Source organism: Triticum dicoccoides, chromosome 2A (assembly GCF_002162155.2).
Source record: "Triticum dicoccoides isolate Atlit2015 ecotype Zavitan chromosome 2A, WEW_v2.0, whole genome shotgun sequence".
Lineage (NCBI taxonomy): Eukaryota > Viridiplantae > Streptophyta > Magnoliopsida > Poales > Poaceae > Triticum > Triticum dicoccoides.
Genome location: NC_041382.1, coordinates 461,917,008 through 461,937,032, shown reverse-complemented (window position 1 = coordinate 461,937,032; position 20,025 = coordinate 461,917,008). Strand labels below are relative to the sequence as shown.

At 46.7% G+C, this 20,025-nt stretch overlaps 2 protein-coding genes across 3 annotated transcripts in view; one reads left to right on the top strand and one right to left on the bottom strand.

Moving 5' to 3' along the window:
- The first annotated feature begins 3,682 nt into the window (after positions 1–3,682).
- On the top strand, positions 3,683–16,468 carry LOC119354900 (U11/U12 small nuclear ribonucleoprotein 48 kDa protein-like). 2 transcript variants are annotated; one of them, XM_037621667.1, is made up of 5 exons: positions 3,683–4,783; positions 5,046–5,160; positions 5,960–6,067; positions 13,232–13,905; positions 13,990–16,468. In XM_037621667.1, exons 1-4 carry the CDS (start codon positions 3,759–3,761, stop codon positions 13,859–13,861), a joined length of 1,878 nt encoding a protein of 625 aa, XP_037477564.1. In that variant the 5' UTR covers positions 3,683–3,758; the 3' UTR covers positions 13,862–13,905; positions 13,990–16,468. The 2 variants fall into 2 exon arrangements, with proteins under 2 accessions (XP_037477564.1, XP_037477565.1); XM_037621668.1 differs by having other exon boundaries at positions 16,014–16,460.
- Positions 16,469–18,318: 1,850 nt separating this feature from the next.
- The window catches only part of LOC119354899 (uncharacterized protein C3orf26 homolog), a 4,458-nt gene continuing 2,751 nt past the window's right edge, over positions 18,319–20,025 (bottom strand). The window contains exons 5-6 of the mRNA XM_037621666.1: positions 18,831–18,944; positions 18,319–18,734 (exon numbers count right to left, since the gene is read on the bottom strand). Of these exons, the coding sequence (XP_037477563.1) occupies positions 18,608–18,734; positions 18,831–18,944 (241 nt within the window). The 3' untranslated portion in view covers positions 18,319–18,607. The remainder of the gene's footprint in view (positions 18,735–18,830; positions 18,945–20,025) is intronic.

Genomic DNA, 20,025 nt, shown 5'->3' with positions numbered 1-20,025 from the left:
CCTCCCCATCGCCACGAGCTCTAGCTCCAGCTCCAACACCAACCCCTTCCCTTAGGGTATTGGCTGGAGGGCCTTCTTCCTCGGGTGGTTGGCTAGTGACCGCACCAAGTTCCAGAACACCATGGAGGTGTGCTCGAACTTTGGCTCCATGCCTGACATGCAGAAGGAATCTGATGCAGTGCTCATAAGGGCCACTATGCAAGAGCTGAAGACGTTGATTACTGACCCAACAAAGGGCGTGATGATAGTCGACATCATTCGCTAGGCCATGAATCAGGCCGTCTCCGAATATGCTAAATAGAGGAAGAAGTGGTCCAAGTACAAGAACTACTGGGTTCCTAATGACCGCCATGCCGCAGTGTACTGGGAGATGACAATCGTGCCACCGACGGTCATCGGTGGGGAGCCTAAGGAGGAGGAAGAACAGGTGCAGATGCCAGCGAGGGCGCCGGAGCCTGCTACGTCTTGAGCTTGCGTTGGTTTTCCCCGAAGAGGAAGGGATGGTGCAGCAGAGTAGCGTAAGTATTTCCCTCAGTTTTTGAGAACCAAGGTATCAATCCAGTGGAGGCCACGCTCAAGTCCCTCGTATCTGCACAAAGCGATAGCTACTCGCAACCAACGCGATTAGGGGTTGTCAATCCCTTCATGGTCACTTACGAGAGTGAGATCTGATAGATATAATATTTTTGGTATTTTTGGTATAGAGATGCAAAGTGAAAAGTAAAAGCAAAGCAAGACTAAAGTGATGGAGATTGATATGATGAGAATAGACCCGGGGGCCATAGGTTTCACTAGTGGCTTCTCTCAAGAGCATAAGTATTCTACGGTGGGTGAACAAATTATTGTTGAGCAATTGACAGAATTGAGCATAGTTATGAGAATATCTAGGTATGATCATGTATATAGGCATCACGTCCGTGACAAGTAGACCGAAACGATTCTGCATCTACTACTATTACTCCACTCATCGACCGCTATCCAGCATGCATCTAGAGTATTAAGTTAAAAACAGAGTAACGCCTTAAGCAAGATGACATGATGTAGAGAGATAAATTCATGCAATATGAAATAAACCCCATCTTGTTATCCTCGATGTCAACGGTGCAATACGTGCCTTGCTGCCCCTTCCGTCACTGGGAAAGGACACCGCAAGATCGAACCCAAAGCTAAGCACTTCTCCCATGGCAAGAACTATCAATCTAGTTGGCCAAACCAAACGGATAATTCGAAGAGACTTGCAAAGATGACCAATCATACATAAAAGAATTCAGAGAAGATTCAAATATTATTCATAGATAGACTTGATCATAAACCCACAATTCATCGTTCTCAACAAACACACCGCAAAAAGAAGATTACATCGAATAGATCTCCACAAGAGAGGGGGAGAACTTTGTATTGAGATCCAAAAAGAGAGAAGAAGCCATCTAGCTACTAACTATGGACCCAAAGTTCTAAGGTAAACTACTCACACTTCATCGGAGAGGCTATGATGATGTAGAAGCCCTCCGTGATGACGGCCCTCTCCGGCGGAGCTCCGGAACAGGCCCCAAGATGGGATCTCGTGGATACAGAAAGTTGCGGCGGTGGAATTAGGTTTTTGGCTCCTGTTCTGATCGTTTGGGGGTACGTAGGTATATATAGGAGGAAGGAGTACGTCGGTGGAGCTTCGAGGGGCCCACGAGGCAGGGGGCGCCCCCACCCTCGTGACCGCCTCTCTGATGCCTTGGCGTAGGGTCCAAGTCTCCTGGATCACGTTCGGTGAGAAAGTCACGTTCCCGAAGGTTTCATTCCGTTTGGACTCCGTTTGATATTCCGTTTCTTCGAAACACTGAAATAGGCAAAAAACAGCAATTCTGGGCTGAGCCTCCGGTTAATAGGTTAGTCCCAAAAATAATATAGAAGTGGAAAATAAAGCCCAATATAGTCCAAAACAGTAAATAATATAGCATGGAGCAATCAAAAATTATAGATACGTTGGAGACGTATCAGAGCCAGGTTGTCGTACCTGGCAGATCGACCTCAACTCCTCCGACAGCGACGACGAACCGCCGCCCCGCACGGCGATGGACAAGAAGATGAATTGCCAGCCACTCGGCCCGCCGCTCCGCACGTCGGTGATGGCCTCCACGGTTAGCCGGTGTCTGCTCTGTAACCCCAATCCCCAATCCCCCTTCTACTCCATCCGCATCTACCTCTATTCCGATCTTGCATGAACTAGCATGAACTGCCATGCTTATCTACCTCTATTTCCCATTCTCCTCTCTGCCGTGGATCGAATCTATCGCCGGAAACGCGAAAAAATAGTGCATGACGAACAGAGAAGTGCTTACCGCCATTGCCGCGGGCCAGGTGATGATCCGCTCGACGGTGATGGAGTCCGGTGGTCTTCTTGCTCTCCTTCGATCCGCCGCCTCCGGTAAGAATTGGGAGAGTGGGGGAGAGTGGGAGAGGGAGCGGTGAGGCTAATAATTCCCGGCGCTTCGCGAAGCAACGTGGCTTCTCGAGCGTGGCCGCCCACGTGCACCGCTCGGGTCTGATCTTGGAGAAACTGCCGATTCAAGGGTTCTCATGGAACCAGGCCCAGGAGTGCTTTAAGGTTCGTGTCATGGAGGCCGAACAGTAAAAGCAGGCGGCCCGAGTAAAAGCAGGCGGCCTGTTTACATCCCGCGCGAGACAGGCCGGCCCTCATGAGTGCTCCTCGCCAGCGCCTTATGCGTCGCAAGACGAAACCAGCGCCCACGCGCCTGGCTAAGTGGGTCGGCCCATGAACGAGCAGACGAGCTCGTACGACGCCTGCTTCCCCAGCTATCCCGCTCGATCGTTTTGTTTACTCGAAAGAAAAAAAATGAAAAAGCGCTAGATCGTTTCATGGTAGACCGGTGAGCCATTGACCATCGACTTTCAAGATTCTTTTTTCGATTTTTTTAAAAAGTTCATCAAACTTTAAAAAAGTTCACGAATTACAAAAAAGTTCACCAATTTTGATAAAAGGTTCATGAATTTAGGAAAAAAAGTTCAACAAAATTTGGAAAAAGTTCACGAAATTTAGAAAAAGTTCATCGAATTTTGAAAAAGTTCACCTAATTTTGAAAAAAGTTCATCAGTTTTAAAAAAAGTTCATCAATTTTGAAAAAGTTTATCAATTTTTGAAAAAGTTCATCTAATTTGAAAAAAGTTCATCGATTTTGAAAAATAGTTCATCCAATTTGGAAAAAAGTTCATCAAATTTGAAAAAAGTTCAACGCATTTGACAAAAGTTGATCGATGTTAAGAAAATGTTCACGAATTTCAAAAAAAGTTCATCAAACCCAGGGAGAAGAAAAAGAAAAAAGAAAAAAGAAAGAGAAAACCAGAAAAAGGAAAACAGAAGAAAAAAAGAACAAAGTAAAAGGCGTAGAAACATGAAAGTAGCACGTCCAGTTGGGGATGGCGGGGTGGTTATGCAGCTTATTGTTAAGCAGGAATCAAAGCAGTACCAGATTTTTTTCGCGATTTGAAAAACAGAGGAAAAAATCTAGATGGGCCGGCCCAGCGGAGAGGTGGGGGTATGCGCCCGATTGCGAGCTGTACTGTAGCGGGCGCATAAGGCGCCAAATAGGATTTAGCGGCCCTCATGTCCTGTGTGCTGGAGAAAACAAACGCGCACATCTGCACTTGATTTAGGAAGCTGTAAAACCGCCGGAATTTTACAGGCCGGCGAGAATATAGTGGATCTCTTCCTCCGCCGACCGAACCAGGTTCCTCATTCGCCTCCCATGGAGACGCCGCCTCCACCACCCGCGGTGCCGTCCGTTCTCGCCCACCTGCGGTCCCTCCTCTCCGCCGCCTCTTCCGCTCTATCCTCCCTCCCTTCCCCACTCCTCCCCTGCTCCACCACCACCACGGCGACCATCGCCACCTCCTCCACACTCCCCGCACCTGCGCCCACTACCCCGCTCCCATCTTTCCCCTCTTCACCGACCTCCGAAATCCCCCTCCCCCTCCCGGCTGCGCCCGTCCCGTACCACGACTGCCCAGCCGTCGTCCGCACCACCAACCAACCGCCCGCCTCGTCCTCCCTCCCCGCCTTCCTCGCCGCCGAGTGTGCAGACTTCGGCTCCTCCACTGCCGCCCCAACCCTCTCCTCTCCTCCCCGCATCCTCCCGTCTGAGCTCTGCCTCCTGCGTCGGGAGGTGGACTCCTGGGGCAGCCACCATCCCCCCGGGGCGTACTCCTACGCTGTGGCCCGCGTGGTGGAGGCACTGCGGTTAGGTGCCCTGCAGTGGGAAGTCGAGCTGCGGCGCTGGTTGCTCGCGAGCTCACCGAGATATGGTATCGTGATTGACGCGGCCAGTCGAGACCATGTGTTTGTGCTGGTCAGGCTGTGTCTGAAGGCGGCGGCGGCGGAGGCAGGGTGCTCGCTGGAACGCCTGCCCAAGGGGGAGAGCGAGGAGTTTCGTCTTGATCCGAGGGCTGTGCGGTTCGAGTGCCCCAGGCTGGTTGATGGTGTCTCATGGTTGGCGAGGCAGCTCGAGGTTTTGTATGGGAAGGGCAATGGCTGGTTCTTCGCGATTACGGCGGTGAAGGAGGCAATTCTTAGGTTGGGGTCTTGTTTGGCTGTCGGTGTTGGAGATGGTGTTGCTGGAGGCGCTAGTGAAAAAGGATGTGAGTTGAGAGATACTGGGACATGCCCTATTTTTGTCTCCCAGGTTGTTGCTGCCATTGCAGCCTTACATGAGAGGTTGTCCCTGGATAAGAAGATTAGGGCTCTGCAAGCACCACGCCCATCCAAATATCAGCTGTATGCTTTCTTGAACCTTACTGTTACTTACTTAATCCAACATCGCAGATCAAGCGAATATTTCTCCAGTTCAGTCAAAAACAAACTCTAACACTGCTCATGCAGATCTTGCTCAAGGAGTGTGTTGCACATAGATTGTAATTTGTGATGATGATGAGTAATCATCATTGGAATGCATTCCCTCAGATTGTGATTAGTTAATTAGTTTAGTTTGGTTTGGTAAGAAATTTCAACCATGACCAATACATTTGATTCTCGACAGGTTACTTGAATATTCACAAATACTGAAGCAAGGCTGTGATGAGCGTTCAAAGCGACCAAACTACAGAGCTGTTCTGGATTATGATGGAATTCTACCACGTCAAATGGATAACCAGGTAAAGTCATGCACTTCGTCAGAAGTACTTCTCTAGAATCCAGATACCATGCTGATATTTCTACATGTTCCAGTGTTCTCTTGATTTACACTAACCTACTATTGACAAAGTTTTTGTGAACATAATGTATGCGGAATTTTCAATTTATGCTGGTTCATGCCGTAGCAGTGCTAGGATTTTTCTTTTTCTTTTCTGAACCTTGATCTCTATGTATTCCCATGGATCGGAGGGAGTACTATTTTTCCATGCTTATTCTCTTTGCTTACTAATATTTATTAAATCAAGGTTTTGCCGAGTCATCGAAAAACATAATATGATTGGAACAAAGGAAAATGGTATGAATTTTGGAGATTTAATTCCTATAGGAAAACTTCCTATGGTGCTGTTTGGAATAAAGGAATGGCTCACAAAGATTCCTATGAAATCCCTATGAAATTGGGCAATTTATATTAAGTTTGGAGAAAAACAAACACGAGGTCTTGCCTCATGTTTTCTTCTCCTCGTGTCCAGATTTTCTGCATTTTTCCTTTGTGGTATCCAAATGACAGTTTTAAAGTATTCCTATGCTTTGGGTTAGTGTAGGAATTGATGTTACATGGCATCTCAATTGCTGCAGTCATCCTACGTTTTTGAATTCCTGCGTTCTCAATGGGCCTTAAATTTTATTTACACAGGGATATAAAGATATTTTACATAAAAATTATGAATGAGTGGTGATAAATGATCAAATTTCATAAATTATCACTATTATCGAATTTACTAGAGTTTAATTATTTACTTCTCTTCGTCACTTGAAAAGGAATCTGGTTGGTCCAAGACAAGGGAGGAGCTGCTAGCTGAAGAACGGGATTACAAGAGAAGAAGAATGTCTTACCGTGGGAAGAAAATGAAGCGAAATCCAACAGAGGTACATTTTAAATTTCAAATTTGCAAGTAATTTCATTTCTCTTAAGTCATCCTAAAAGTTTTCATGGCATAAGTTCTTGAGGGGATAGTTGATAGTGGTGGCTGGTGGGAGGTCGGGGACGGGAAGGTTGCATTTGGGTGGTGTGTGTACGACCCTGCTATGGATCGAACATGAGGGAATGGATTGGTAGGTGAGAAGAGGGTGATCAAGAGGTAGGAGAAGGAGTAGGTGAGTGCAGAGAGAGAGAGAGAGAGAGGTGAGAGTGTTTCAGACTTTTCTTCATACGTGAACACTTGTACAGCAACCCTGTCACAGTAAATAGACCATCCAGTTGGCTTGGGGCCCCGCTGTCAAGCACACGCTAGCGACCACTAGTTCTCCTCTTCTGCTGGCGGGTCCCACTCTTCTTTTTCACCACGCCTAGCCTCATCCTGGTTCTGCTGCAGCTGAACCCCTCTGTCCGCCTCCACTTCAGGCGTATCTTGGTTGGCTGAAGGGGAGTGCATGACATTTGCCCTTCCTTGGGATGGATCTCCGCCGTCGAGGTCCATTCCCGGGGAACGTTGCTGGAGCACGTGATAGTCTTCCCAGGTCGAGCTCGCTACGACAGAGTGGCCCAATGAACGAGCACCCGTGGAATAGCCGCGTTACCTTTCTTGACGAGACGACGCTCGAGAATTGCTTGTGGCTGCAGGTCACCGGTTGTGAGGTCGGGAGGTGCAGGTAGTTTGCTGAATACCGAAGTGTGATCCACCTTAAAGGGTTGGAGCTGCGAAACATGGAAAACCGGATGGGTCTTGCTGTCCGGTTGTAAGTCGAGCTTGTAGGCGGGAGAACCGACGCGACGGAGGATCTTGTATGGATCGAAAAACTTATAGGCGAGATTCAGGAATGGCCTGCTGATGACAGACAATAGAACGTAGGGCTGCAGCTTCAATAGAACTTGGTCCCCGACAGCGAACTCGCTCTCCGTGCGGTTGCGGTTCGCCTGATGCTTCATGCAGTGTTGAGCGTGGAGATGGGTCTTGAGCATGTCGGTGAATTGTCGGTGCTTCCTCGTGAGACCTTGTAAGCTCATCGTCTTGTCAGAGTGAATGGCGTACAACCGGTCGTAATATGGTGGCCGGAGTTGTACCAAAACTCAAGCGGCGAGGGTGTCGTTGACGGCGCAACTCAGGTAGTATTCGACGCAGTGGTTGACGTGCTCGCTCTGGTTGCCCTGTGGATGATAAGCCGTGGTGTAGAGCAGCTTTGTGCCCACAGGCGCGAACAACTCTTGCCAGAAGGAACTGGTGAAGATCTTGTTCGAGACAATGGAGTCTGGGATGCCGTGGAGCTTGATGAAGTTGTCCAAGGAGGCGTACGTGACTTGTGGAGCAGTGAAGGGATGATGCAGCAGGATGAAGTGGGCGTGTACTTGGACAACGGGTTGACGACCACCAGGATGATGCCGGTGCCGCCGAGCGCGACAATCCTTCAATGAAGTCCAAGGTAACTTCGCCCCATATGCGTGCCGGAATCGGCGGCAGTTGTAGTGTGCCCGTCGGGTGAGCATGCTCGTGCTTCGTCTGTTGGCAAACGACGCATTGTTCGACAAATTCCTCGACATGGACCTTCATGCCAGCCAGAAAAACAGATTCTTGAGGTGCAGGTGAGTGGCGCGAATGCCAGAATGGCCACCGATGGTGGAGGCGTGCAGCTTGGTGATGAGCTTTGTCTGCAGCGCAACATTGTCACCAATTGACAGCCTGTTGCGGTACTTATCAGGCCGCGATCCACTTCATGGCCCTAGTCATCCTGGTTGCGAACTGCCAGCGCTCAGAGGCTTTCATGTCACTTGCATAAGAGTTGTGTACCTCCTGGATCCACGAGGGTTGGCAAGATGAGGTTGTTGTTATGATGAGTAGATGGCCCACATGCAATAGAGAATCTACCGCCGTGTTCTCCGCTTCTCCGCCCCGTGCCGGTACTTGAAGCTGAACTGCAGGCCGCCTAGTTTGGCTATGGCTTTGCGCTCAAGATCGAACCCCAGCTATTGCTCGCCGAGTGTGCATAGACTTGTTGTTGGTCAACATGGTGAATTGGACGCGTTGAAGGTACGGCGACAATGATCCACTGCCATCATCACCGCCAAAAATTCTTTCTCATTGACTGAGAGCTTGCGGCTGTTCACATCGAGCGCGTGGCCGATGGCCTTGTTGCATCAAGACAACATTGATTCCAGTGTCCCAGGCGTTTGTCTCCACGGTGAATGGCAGCGAAAAATCTGGCAGGTCCAACACCGGGGTAGTAGTCATTGCCTGCTTCAGTTGCTGGAAAGTTGTCGTTGTGGCTTTTGACCACTGAAATCATTTTTGCCGAGGAGCAATTCCAGGGACTTGGTGATCACACTGTAATTGTGCACGAATTTGCGATCATAATCGGTAAAGTCGAGAAAGGCCCGCGGCTCCGTCGGAAAGGATGGTTGGGGCTAGCGATGGATGGCTGATTTCTCCAGTTCAGTGGCGACGCCAGCAGTCGAGATGACGTGGCCGAGGTAGTGGATGGAGAGCCAAGTGAACGAGCATTTGGAGCACTTGGCGTAGAGCTGATGTTGGGGCAGTGTCGATCAACCAAGTGCTCGTTGAAAGAGGCGTTGTACGTCAGGATATCATCCAGGAAGACGATGGCAAATTTGTGCGTCACGAGAGCGAAGACAGAGTTCATGAGGCACTGGAAGGTTGCTGGCGCATTCGTGAGGTCGAACGACATCACCCGAAATTGGAAGTGACCATGGTCGGTCTTGAATGCCGGCTCGGCCTCGTTGCTTGGGCACGTGCGTATCTGATGATACTCGGCACGAAGGTCGACCTTGGAGAAATAGCGCTCACTGGCCAATTCGTTAAGGAGCTCGTTGACGATCGGCATCAAAAACTTGTTCTTCACGGTAATGTGTTGAGGCGGCGGTAGTCGACGCAGAATCGCCAGGTATCGTCCTTCTTGACGAGGAGCACCGGAGCAGCGAAGGGCCAACGCTTGATCTCGTCCTTCGTGAGTGGTGAATAGCGGTATGGGAGTGTTGGGTGGCGAAGCCCTGACTCAAGCAGGATTGCGTGATCGAACACGCGATGTGGCGGCAGCGTCTTGGGCTATTGGAAGACATCACCGTAGTCGTCCACAAGAGCTTGCAAAGGCGGTGGTAGTGGTGCGTCTTGGTCGGCAAGGTGAGTCGAGTCGACGATCGCAAGCGCCCACACCTCGTTTCCTTGCAGCCTTGCAGCCATTTGCAGAGCTGCTCGACGTGAATCTCTGTGAGGGCGGGCGCTAGGAGTTGGCACACCTTGTAGTTTGATGTTGTCATGGCGGAACTCCATGGTCTTGAGGCTTCGATGACGGTTCATCGGGCTGAATTGGGCTAGCTATTACACGTCGAGAACTGCATAGTAGACGCCCAGCTCAGGAAGACGCATGTCGGTGGTGAACGTGTGGACTGCAGTGTGTCGCCGTTCGTGTCAAAGGTCACCGGGATGGCGTCTTGCACGGTACACCCCCCGCGCTCGGCGAAGGTGACGTTGACGAACGTGTGGGTGTTGTTGCCGAAGTGGATGAGAGAAGTAGCATGACCTGGTTACCCACCAGAGCCCATACTGCATCGTGCCTGTGAGTGCCCACGACAACGTGTACAAAGACTCGAGGGCATGGATTGCGTCGTCGAACAGGAGCTTCCCATGGTCGCCAACCTCGATGGTTAGGAGCTGGCCGACGTGGTTGTACTTACTGTACTTGTCGCCGCACTTGAAACACATGTCGTTGGTGCGCCGAAACTCCCAAAGTTGCCGCTCGCGGCCAAAGTCACCAGGCCTTGTTTGGCGCCATAAATGCGTGGCTGCACCGGCCCAACTGCGACCGCTGGCATCGATGGTGGAGGCGGAGCACGCGCGAACACTAGAGGGCGACCCCGTGGACAATTGTGTTCCGCTTCCTCCTCTTGGATGCGTGATGCGTGATGCGTGATGCGTGGCACAGACGCCGCTCTCGACTCACTTGTTGGTGCATGCTGATGAACACCCATTTGCGCCTCGCCACACAAACCATTGACGAACTGAGAGACAAGAATTTTTGATTCAAGGTTGGATCCAGCATGATGAACTCCATGACGGCACATAAACGATTCAAAGGCCGTGCGGTAGTTAGTGATGGTGCCCGTCTGCTTGAGGTGGTGCAGACGGTGGAGGAGGCCGTCGAACTCGTCCTGGCCGAACTCCGCGTGCATCGCCGCGATGAACGTGGCAAGTCACCAAGTTGGTGGGGACGCTTGTTCGCTTGACACCACAGCATAGCGTGGCCTTCCATGCACAAAACGTTGGTGGCCACCCACTGCTTCGGTGGCGTTTGGTAGAGGTCGAAGTAGGTGCGACAGAGGTTGAACAAGTGGCGCGTCGCCCACAAAGCATGGGAAATCGTGCTTCGGTGGCTTGTGGAGGAAGTGGTCGCGCGACAACTGTGGAAGGGGAGTGGTGGCGGTCGTTGTGTCCCCGGGGCTGCTCCTGGTGCTCGATGCGACGCTCGGGCACGGTGGGCGGACGTTGGGGTAGGTTGAGGAGAGGCGGCCCATGGTAGGTGAGGACAGCGGTCCCGATCGCTGTCGACGCTGCAGTGCAAGTCGCCACCTCCTAGGTCGCCTGCCGGTGCTTGACTGTGTCGAGGCCCTTGCCGAAACCCGCCAATTGAGTGCCTAGTTGCTGGACTTAGGTGGAGAGGGACGAAATTTTTTGGAGCAGCTCTAGAGTTTTTTGGGCCCCTTCCATGGCCTGCAACATGAATTTCGTCTTCGCTTGTGCTAAGAGGTCCTGGGTTCGAACCAGCCTCTCTGCATTGCACTTTGCAGGGGTAAGACTAGGTTCCTATAATCCCTCCCCAGACCCCACCTTGTGTGGGAGCTTCTATGCACTGGGTCTGTCCTTTTAGAGGGCATGGCTTGCGGCGTCGTTGCAGACGCCTCGAATCGAGCCTACCCTGCTTGGGATTTTGCGTCTAGTCGCCGGAGCAACCGGGCACCCTTCACGGTGGATTTTACGGCCGATCAGAGGGATGTTGCGCAGTGGTGGAACAGGAGGGGATCGAGAGGTATGAGAAGGAGTTGGTGAGAGCGTTTCAGACTTTTCTTCATACGTGAACAATGTACAGCAACCCTGTTACATTAAATAGACCAGCCAGTTGGCTTGGGGCCCCATTGTCATACGCACACGCTAGCGACTAGTTCTCCTCTTCTGATGGTGGGTCCTGGTCTTCTTCACGCGTAGCCTCGTCCTGGTTCTGCTGCAGCTGAACCCCTCTGTCCACCTCCACTTGAGGCGTATCTTGGTTGGCTGAAGGGGAGTGTGTGACACCGTGATGTCAAGGGGAGATAAGGCTGTGGAGGAGGACCCTCCCTTTTCTGTTTATATGTTTACTGCTTGTTTTTCTCAATACTAGTCTGGGATATAATATAGCCTGCGGTTTACATCACCTAGAAACTAAAGACTCTTTAAACTGACTCGGACCTGAACACAGTAGGGAAACCTTCTACGGAACAAAAAAAAAACCATTGTACTCAAATCAGACTTCCTAAGACTTAAACTTGCAGGGCATAGTGCTGAGCCCACATGGAAAATATTAAATCTTTGAGTAGATTGTATGCATGTTAATTTTTTGAGGTGGAAAATTACTCATATATATGTTATTAATCAGAGAAATACTTCTCCCAAACCATCCCCAAAATGTAAATTCTATTTGACCTTTCTTCTGAATGAAAGACATACTCAGAGGTCAGAGCCATTGGAGGTCTTCGCTGTCATGGTTAGACTTGTCTCCTGTTCATCTGTTCTCATGTAACATGACAAAGTCTAAATAAAAGAAAGAACGATACACAATAGAAAAATAGAACTTTTATATAACTTTTCAAAAAATAAATTAACTACCTTATATATACTTTGTTTGCTTAAAAAATAAATCAGAAAAAACCAATCCCACCTCGTATCACAGTAGACCACCTCTCCCCCTGTTGCTTTTCTTTTTATAACGTCAAGCAACAACAAAAATAATGTTTTTTTAGGGGTGCCAACACTTTATTGATTAACTCGGACATTAAGAGGGATACAGGCTGGGTCATGCGGGGAGAAAAGCCACAAGTGGCGACCCTGATCAAGCAACAAAGAGTGTTTGGCAAGGTTGTGTGCATCAACATTCGATGCTCTATGCAGACTAAAGCATAACCTAGTGGTGGGAAGGGGTTGATGCCTTCCCACCCACCCAGGTTCAAGGCATGGTACTTGCAATTTGGGTTTGTTGCACCAATTATACTGTAGGGGGTTCCCTTGCAGTCTTTCTGTCAAAAAAAAAAACATTCGATGCTCTACTTTTCATAAATAAAACTACAGCTACTAAAATTCGATCTACGAAGCAATATTTCTCTAATCACTGTCAAATGAGCTCCTCCCTTTCCATCATGTATGTCATCAACTACTGGCTTGCAATCACACGCCACCATGAAGCTCTGAAGAGATAGATCTTCTGCTAGTGCAAGTGCCTTGCGACAGGCTATGGCCTCCAAGACAGCCGGATCAGTAATTCCGGGAACCACCAATGGCGAAGAACTCAGATACAATCCGTTATGATCTCTACATACTGCTGCCGTTGCTCCTACCCCATTAGTGTCGGAAAGCCCACAGTCCACATTGATTTTCATCTGCCCCATCGGGGGTGGCCTCCAAGCTCCAGCTCGGCTGACCAGCCAAGCGTATAGGTGAATTGTTCGTCGATGCGCGGGGCAACGCATTGATAATATCCAGCTCAGAAATAAAGTGTTTTACGAAGCTATGCATCGCGAAATTTTGTATCTATCGATGCACGGGACTAACATGGAGTAGATTTAACATTGAAATTTTGTTGTGTGCAACATTATTTACTGTTTGGATATGCCTGACAGGGAATGTCATCCCAGTATAATGTCCTATTTGTATCTGATTAGGTCTAAATTGTTTGTTTTAAGTTAGTTTCATTTTTTAAGCTTAATCAATCTTACATGTTGATGAAACCTTTGTGCATGCTGCATACCCTCTTGCTAAGTTAATTTCTGAAACTTGTCTGGACCAAGATATGGGTCTCATGTTTGACGCATTTCAATTTCTTTTCTATATCTTGAAGATATTAAGAGACATAATTGATGAGCACATGGCGGAAATAAAACAAGCAGGTCTGCGGGAACCTCCTGGTGACATTGCACGAAATATACTTGAGACCAATTCTAGTGGAGGCGCTTACCAAGGAAGCTCTTGTGATAAGGCTATTTTGGGTTCTCGATTACCTAGTCGTGAGAACTCACCGCATACTGCATCAAGGAGCCATGACACAAAGGATTCATATATGAACATAAGATATGAAAATAGTGCACATCATCACCAAAATGTATCTGAGCATGAGAAAGGAGGGATCAGAGAATCAGGAAATGCAATGAATCGAGGCTATTCTGACCGGCATGATTACACACATAAAAGAAACACCAATGATCATAGGAAATATGGTAATAAGTATAAAAAGAACATCCCAGATTACCATTCTGAATCAAGTGATCGTTCAGCATGGTCCACACGAACACCAAAATCCTCAGAAAGAGAATACGGCGGCATGCCAGGAGATAAAAGCAATGATAGAACCAGAACTACTCAGAACAGACATGGATCAATACCTGGGAACGAAGACCAGTTCAGTGATAGATATGATCCCAAAAGCAGATATTCTGATGAGGATCTTCGTGAAGCATACCATGATGCGTGATCTGAATTACTGAGGAATAGAGTACATTTTCCTGGTGATCTCAGGTATGCTTACTCATTTGCAATATTTTTTGTTCTTTTTATTGTTTGGCACTTAATTTTACACAGCTGTTTGACATGATCTTGCAGTATACTGTGTAATACAGGCATCTGGGTTAATACCGTCAGCTGTATCCTTTTTCTGTATCCTTATGCAGAAAATGCTTTACTATTTCTGCTGCGATTGTAGTGACAGTCCGTTACAGTTCCTGAATATGGGAAATTGTTAATTGTTAGTGCATTTTCTTGCTTATAAATTACATTTGTCTCACCAATCAAATTTCCATCTAATTTTAACTAATCAAAAATATCGGAACATCATGTAGGGTGCATATGTTTCCCGTTCACAACCGATCTTTTAAAAGGACTTCCTGTTAGTTTCGAAGCATGCATTCGTAATAACTTCGCTATGGAATTCTATCCTTTTAGTTAGGGTACCCTTTTAGTTTTGAACTGGCAGGAATTTCAGTTGACAACCTTTGCCTGGAAAGGGCATGGCTCGAATAAATTTTCTTCACCTATTTGCTTGCATTGCATCTCATGCAGATGCTACTCATGCATAATTATTGGTTCATGTTATTTTTTGTGGGCCTAGTTTTTCTACAATGAGTTCTGTAAGCGAAGGCCAATCTTAAGCGCCACACCCAGTAGTTGTCCTATTTTTTCTGGACCGGGTTTTGCTCTACTGTTAGGTAGTGTTAAAATGGATTTTCCATACATATCAAGTACTTACACATAAGAAAGTGATGTAGGTAGTACTGAAGTAGGGTTCTGCATCTGCCAAGATGTAGCCAGGTACAGCCTATGCATCATGATAGAGATGCATGAGATACATTTTAAAAATTATTTTCGGTAATGGATGATACTTAATATGTCATAAAAATAATTAGGCGCCCTCCGGTGTTCAAGCTTGATGAAGCAGCACTTGCACAATCATTCCCAGTGGTAGATGTGAAGAACACATGTTTTGGCTTTGCTGTTTGTACTTCTTTAGCTTTGCAACATGGAGGAGCACGCTTGAGTGTCTGAGTGGCCTCAATTAGGTTACATCCCGCACCTCATGTTGGGCCTGGCTGTACCTGGATGTGTCTACAATGTGTACACAAATTTCCCACGGGCAATGATATTTGTTTTAATTGTTTATTCACCCCATACTCACGTATATGAGTGTTTGTGCTGGGTATTATGTATTGGATATGGATACAGCCATCAAGGTCGTACTACCTTGAACTGACAAAATTTAACCAACCTGATGTTTATCTTTTTTACCAGCTTCCACCACCAGTCCTCTTCACTGAATAGTTCTAAAATGGTATCATTCAATCAAAGATGTAACGTTCCTTGGAAAAGATAGCAGGACTCTACCATTTCCATAAACAAACAAACTTAATATATGTATTACATTACTTTATTTGTATGTTTTTATAGCAACTGCTTGCTTACATAAAATGGCGAGTCTTCATCGGATATATTTAAATCTTTGTTCAGGATGCTGTTCATATGTTTATATATTAACTGAAAGTTGCATCTTTGTTGCCCGTTTGTTTGTGGTATTTCTGTAGTGAGACCCTGAAAAGCTGAGGAGAAGAATTTTATTGCACTTTGCATCAACATGTGAATAAAACCTGAAAGCCACATAGAAGTAAACCATTTTCTTGATTTACCTTGCATGTTACTCCCTCTGTCCCATAATATAAGATGTTATTACAACCGATAGTGGCTGCTAACCGATAGCGGCCACTATCGGTCGTAATAACATCTTATATTATGAGACGGAGGGAGTGATTTTGAGGATTAAATACATTACATACTTCGGATCAAGATGCAATTGCACACCTTCCGTATCCATTACTTCATGTGGAATCAGGAAAAGGCTGTTAATACTGACAGAACTGATGTACATTTAGAATTCTCAGAAGCCTGTGAGAATCGCTGGTGGCATTTATGCAAAACCTTCTTAAATGCACAGAAATTAGTTCTGTAGTTATATTCTCAGAAATCTGTTGGCGAATTGCTTTGATACGTAATTAGTTTTACTTTCTAAACAGAACTTTGATCTGTTGGCATTATGTTCTCGTACTGACATACTTTAGTTTTTCATCACTTCATTGTAGGTATCTGAGCTGGATGTTGAAGTTTGATGAACTACTTAGACAACAATAATTTTGATAGGTAGTTAGTTCATCTAGGTTCTGTTTAGCTCATCGCAATCACAGAGTTTTACCCCTTTGGCGTGCAACAGCCATCCTGCTGGTAAGGTGTTTCCTAGAGCACAAAACCTTCCTTCGCCAATCAAAGTTCAACACATGGGTTGTTCGAGAAATTTGTTTATGTCAGTATTTTGCTCACTGAGGAGAGCATGTATGGGTAAATTTTGCATTTTGTTAGTTTGTGATACACCAAAAAAAAAAAAGGTTCCAAATTGGCAGTGCACCCGTTTTCAGAAACATGGTATTCCTAGATTTCGTAAGTACTGAATCCTATCTTCTCGTCTGGAACTGTTTTCTTCTCGCTGCTGGAGCTGGTACGAACCCGGTCGTACTGCACCCCATCTTCCCTTCTGGAGGTACACGATTTGGTGAAAAAAATTTGTCCTCCCTCCTCATGTTAATTAGATACTGTATTTTTGCAAAAAAAATATAAGGAGGTGTGCAGCAAAATTGAAACAATCGTTACGTTATTTTTATTTACCTTTCGAAGTAATAAGTACTCCTTTCAAGTGAGAGATGGTGCACTGAGCATGGTGAACATGTATTCTCATATATCTGCAACGAGAGGGTTAGAGAGTTACGGTTTCTCTAAAATCTTACCATGACTATGTTGTCGGTGAACACTTCAAACTGGTGGTTCACTAATAGGACTCCTTGCACTATATTGGTATGGCAAGGAACAAATGGAGGCATATAAGGGTTTCAGTCTAGCTCATCATTATTAATGCTATCAGGGAGATTATCTAAGTAATGAATAATGATAATTTGATCAAAGTACTGCAGAGAGCTCCCACCGGCCCCTCGTATCTTGCGCTGCACACCCACATATCTCAAATGCGGATCATCAAAACCATGCAATCCACGCGCGTGGACCATGCGATACAAATTGTCCAAATTCAATAGTTCGAAACAAAGTAAAGCAAATTATAATTCAACAAACCGGACATGCCAAAATGAAATTCATGTCCGAGTGTGACAGATGACTCGCTTGCCGGATCATTGGCCGGACGCCATCCATGCTGCCTGCTCCAAAGCCATGCTTGCATCTTGTTTTGCCTGCATCTGGGTTGCCTGCTCCTTTTGCATCCTTGCTGCATGCTCCGCCTACATCCGGGCTGCTCGTCCATGTCTGCATCTCCCTGTGCCGCCACCACTTCGCTCTCTCGTTGCCGGCGTCACCGCATCTTACGGGCAATGTTCTTCGCCTTGCACGACGGAGCAGAGGAAGGGACGCCGACGGGCGAGGTGGACGCAGTCTCCGTCGTGGCGGTCGGGGACGGGCTGGACGACATCTAGGGCGGCGGATCGGGACCGGTGGTAAGGATGGGAGCAAGGGTGGCGGACAGCGAAAGCTTGGGCGCGGGAAAGGTAGGAGGGCGGCGGGAGGAGGAAGGTTTGATGGAATTGATGCAAACTGTGGTGGGGTAGGGCTGTCAGGTCCGACGTGACGGACGCGCCCGAACGCCCCATATTTGGGCTGGATACGAGAGATGCCGGTCAACCCGAATGTTTGAGGCCCGTTTAAGAAGTCAGTCTGAGTTAGATTTTTGTGACCGGTCAATGACTGGGCCATCCGTCCGGGCATTTGAGGCACTTGACTATGCTCTTACCACTCTCTATTTTGTGCAAATTTAGTATTAAAGTGTGTCAAAACATGTTACCCAGAGGGACATGAGGCGAGTCACCCGGTCTATCGGGTCCCGGTCTATCGGGTCGGCTCCATGTCCCCGAATAAAGCACGCGGGCCAACACATACCACGCCATTCCCATCCTTCTTAGGGGCAGCACGTGCTATCATCCCAGACACGAATGAGGTCTTCATTGTCCCTGGTGTTACTATGAAGGAAGAATGGGCTTGATTTGGCTAATTTGATCTGCTATAGTTTTGTTCAGGCGGAATCCAACTCGTCAGAAATCAGCAACAGACTAGTGCAGAGCGTTTTACAACGGTAGGAAGGTTGAATTCACACATTGTCCAAGACGGGCGAATGCAGCAACACATTCTTCTCGCATACCTTGTAACTGGATGGCTTTATCATGAGTGTAATTGTGAATGCTGTAGCCATGTTTTCAAATCAATAAAACCAGTCACAATGACCTTCCCTCGGAAAACAAAACTATATTATACGAGTAGTAAAAGGCGTCAAGTCCAAATTAGTTTGTTGTTTAACACTAGCATAGCAGATGTACACCACTACACAGGAGTTCATAAATATCCTAGCTTGAGTTCATGAGTTTTCATTAGTTGATATGAATTCCAACACCGCAGCTTCAGTCTCATGGAAACATTGTATGTCTTGCAGACTTTCTCATTCAGCAAGGAGTGGCAAGGTACATTGGAAAATCGCAACCAAAACTCCTAATTTTCTCACCCGACCAAAATTCCTACTCCCTTTGAACTGAAACAACCACACTTATTTTGGATCGGAGGGAGTAATATCTTGCTGCAAACTACGATTGGTAAGTGTACTTGGGACACTACTTCACGGTATAGACATTTACTCAGCAGGCGTTAGGACTTTCTTGGCATCTTTCTCAGAAACAGCACCATAAAAGCATATTCTTGTGTCGCCTCCTCTAACCTTCTCATCTAGATATCCCTTGTACAGGTCCCAAAACTCGTTGCTGCATCAAAAGTAATATGAAAATACAATAAGATGGAAATGGCACTGGTTGCATATAGCATTTCTGAATGTCCGAAGTTGCTGACGTATGTGGTACCTGACTTGCGGTAGCGTAAACAAATTAAACGACTTCGGGTCCCTCTGCATGTCGAGTACCACTAATTTCAAGCGTGACAGCGATAAAGCTTCCATGTCAATTAGTTTCTTGATTCTGATCAAGAAATGAATAAGCATAAGGGAAAAGATTAAATGAAAGAAAAATGCAAAACTGCTCTATACAGCACATAAAATTTATGTTGCTACCTTGACAAAAGAATGACAATGTACATGTATTACTGTTGAACAGCACACAATCTTTTCCTCCACTAGACTATTTAGTATTTACGGTAAGAGTTCAGTCAACTTCTAACATTAACAGCCGTAATCCTATAACATGCTTAGTAACATAATACTCCCTCCGTCCCATAATATAAGAGCATTTTTGACATTAGTGTAGTGTCAAAAAACGCTCTTATATTATGGGACGGAGGGAGTACATGAGAAGAAAAACAAGTGTTCTTAGATATGACCTACTTATCAAACTTGATAAATAGAAGATATCCATGCTTCGCATGGAAACAGACAAGATTTTACACCAAAGTTGGAGCAACTAATAATCAAGAAGTTTAATCTCAACACTGTAATGCCCAAGCCCAATGCCCACGGCGAATAAAGTATGCAACATGAGATGGCATCAATGACCAAGCAGAAGCCGCTATCAGTTCTCCATGACTTTGTTTCTTCAATGAGATCGTAGTAAAGCAGTAATTCCCCTTCGACAACAAACTCTAATGTCTAAAACAACAATAGAAAAGAACATGGGTAGTAGCTTTGTCAGCCAACTTTTTATTGTTTCTGCTGGGACGCAGACAATAACTAGTGCTAATATGAATTATAAGGCGTCATAATACCAGCATACGCTCAAGATCCACAAAATTACGTAACCAAGGGCACATGCAGTTCCCAGCCACAGTTTGCTATACCTAACCTTAGGCGAACCATAGTTTTTTAGGTATGTGTCTAATATGAATTATAAGCATTGCTGCACTTTAATATTCTACGGTCATGTGTCACACTTAACTTTTGCTAAATCTTGCCACGCTTGTGTCCAGTTTTTCTTACCCACACTTTTGTAGCAAGCTGCACTTGCCTTAGCTTAGTTTTGCCAAGCTATAAATCAAACGTGCCGTACCGAAATTTGCAAGTTAGACACTGTTCCTTAAAATATTATGGTGTTTCATGAAACTATTAGT

Excerpts from the sequence above, each read along its gene's own strand:
- LOC119354900 (XM_037621667.1), top strand. The coding sequence starts at position 3,759 with ATGGAGACGCCGCCTCCACCACCCGCGGTGCCGTCCGTTCTCGCCCAC. Across the intron at positions 4,784-5,045 it reads CGCCCATCCAAATATCAGCT|GTTACTTGAATATTCACAAA; the intron begins GTATGCTTTCTT and ends GATTCTCGACAG. Across the intron at positions 6,068-13,231 it reads TGAAGCGAAATCCAACAGAG|ATATTAAGAGACATAATTGA; the intron begins GTACATTTTAAA and ends TATATCTTGAAG.